Source organism: Crocuta crocuta, unplaced genomic scaffold, assembly GCF_008692635.1.
Source record: "Crocuta crocuta isolate KB4526 unplaced genomic scaffold, BGI_CrCroc_1.0 scaffold175, whole genome shotgun sequence".
Classification (NCBI taxonomy): domain Eukaryota; kingdom Metazoa; phylum Chordata; class Mammalia; order Carnivora; family Hyaenidae; genus Crocuta; species Crocuta crocuta.
This window is the reverse complement of record NW_027530988.1, coordinates 1,049,253-1,051,065: the sequence shown is the minus strand read 5'-3', so window position 1 is coordinate 1,051,065 and position 1,813 is coordinate 1,049,253. Positions and strand designations below refer to the sequence as shown.

At 47.8% G+C, this 1,813-nt stretch overlaps 1 protein-coding gene across 1 annotated transcript; it reads left to right on the top strand.

Annotated features, from left to right (window-relative positions):
* Positions 1-282: 282 nt before the first annotated feature.
* Positions 283-1,302, top strand: LOC144236669 (olfactory receptor 10G2-like). Its single transcript, XM_077770291.1, is given in 2 exon segments — positions 283-949; positions 951-1,302. Coding segments are annotated over 2 exon segments (954 nt in total). The 5' UTR covers positions 283-347.
* The last annotated feature ends 511 nt before the right edge of the window (positions 1,303-1,813 follow it).

The window sequence follows — 1,813 nt, the reverse complement described above, 5'->3', positions numbered from 1 at the left end:
GGAGTAACTGGTCCACAGAGCTCCAGAATACACTTCTCTGTGGTCCCCCTTGGGGGTACAGACCCATCATATTCACTAACACTATTATTCAGACACAACCTTGTGCCATGGCTTCCAATACTTGAAATAGTGTCTCCCATAGAAGGAGTATTTCAGGACATCTAGAAATTAACTAGCCTCTGAGGGATGGTCTTGCAGAGCAAACCCAGATGACTGATGGCAAATGTTTTCTATTTTAAAATAAAGAAGCCATCTGTATCCCTCCTAGACTCTGGTCATCAGATGAAACCATTCTCTCACTGCCTCCTGTGTGTATTTCCATTCATCTCCACAGACTACAGAAAGACATGGGAAAAACCAAAAACACATCCCTGGACACCATCATGACAGACTTCATTCTCCTGGGTTTACCTCACCCCCCCAGTCTGAGGACTCTCCTCTTCCTGGTCTTCTTCATCATTTACATCTTGACTCAGCTGGGGAACCTGCTCATTCTGCTCACTGTGTGGGCTGACCCAAAGCTCCACACCCGCCCCATGTACATTCTGCTGCGCGTGCTCTCATTCCTGGACATGTGGCTCTCCTCAGTCATTGTCCCTCGAGTTATTTTAAACTTCACTCCCACCAGCAAGGCAATCCCCTTTGGTGGCTGTGTGGCTCAGCTGTACTTCTTTCACTTCCTGGGCAGCACCCAGTGCTTCCTCTATACCTTGATGGCCTACGACAGGTACCTGGCAATATGCCAGCCTCTGCGCTACCCTGTGCTCATGAATGGGAGGTTATGCACCATCCTCGTGGCTGGGGCTTGGGTGGCTGGCTCCATCCATGGGTCTGTCCAGGCCACCCTGACCTTTCGCCTGCCCTATTGCAGGCCCAACCAAGTGGATTATTTTTTCTGTGACATTCCTGCAGTATTGAGACTGGCTTGTGCTGACACAACCGTCAATGAGTGTGACCTTTGTGGACATTGGGGTGGTGGCTGCCAGTTGCTTCATGTTAATTCTGCTCTCCTATGCCTACATAGTCCACACCATCCTGAAGATACGCACTGCTGATGGGCGGCGCCGAGCCTTCTCCACCTGCGGCTCCCACCTAACCGTCGTCACAGTCTACTATGTCCCCTGTATTTTCATCTACCTCAGGCCAGGTTCCAAGAGTCCCCTGGATGGGGCAGTGGCTGTGTTTTACACTGTTGTCACTCCATTACTGAACCCCCTCATCTATACCCTGAGGAACCAGGAAGTGAAGTCTGCTCTGAAGAGGATAACAGCAGGTGGAGGGGCTGCCAGGGAAAACAAGTAACTCCAGGCTCTGGGACTTCCTACGGCACCATTGCTACCGCATCTCTCAACTACTGCTGCGTGTGCCAAACGTTCAAAAATAGATGTCGGCTTAAGCTGAACTGGATGTAATTCTACTAGGAAGAAGCTTCTAGTGCTATGTTTAACCTCAATAAATTGGCCAGGGCTGTTTTATACTTTTCTGATCCACCTCTCAGGAGAAAGCACATTCTACACAAATGTTAAATATGAGGAATAATGCTCTATCTAGGAGGAGGGAATTATTCTAGAAAGTTTTGGAGAAAACCAGTGAAATGCCACCCCACCACCTTCCATTCATTGCTTCACTCACAATTTCCCAAGCCTCTAGGCATTTGGATTGCTTTGCTCACATCAAGGAGATCAATCACCTACCTGGAACATTCGCTTCAGAATTTTAAGTGAGAGAAAAATAAACCTCTCATCGTTTAAATCATGGATTTGTTAATGGATTACTTTATTACAGCAGCTTTACCTCATCCTTACTAATACTT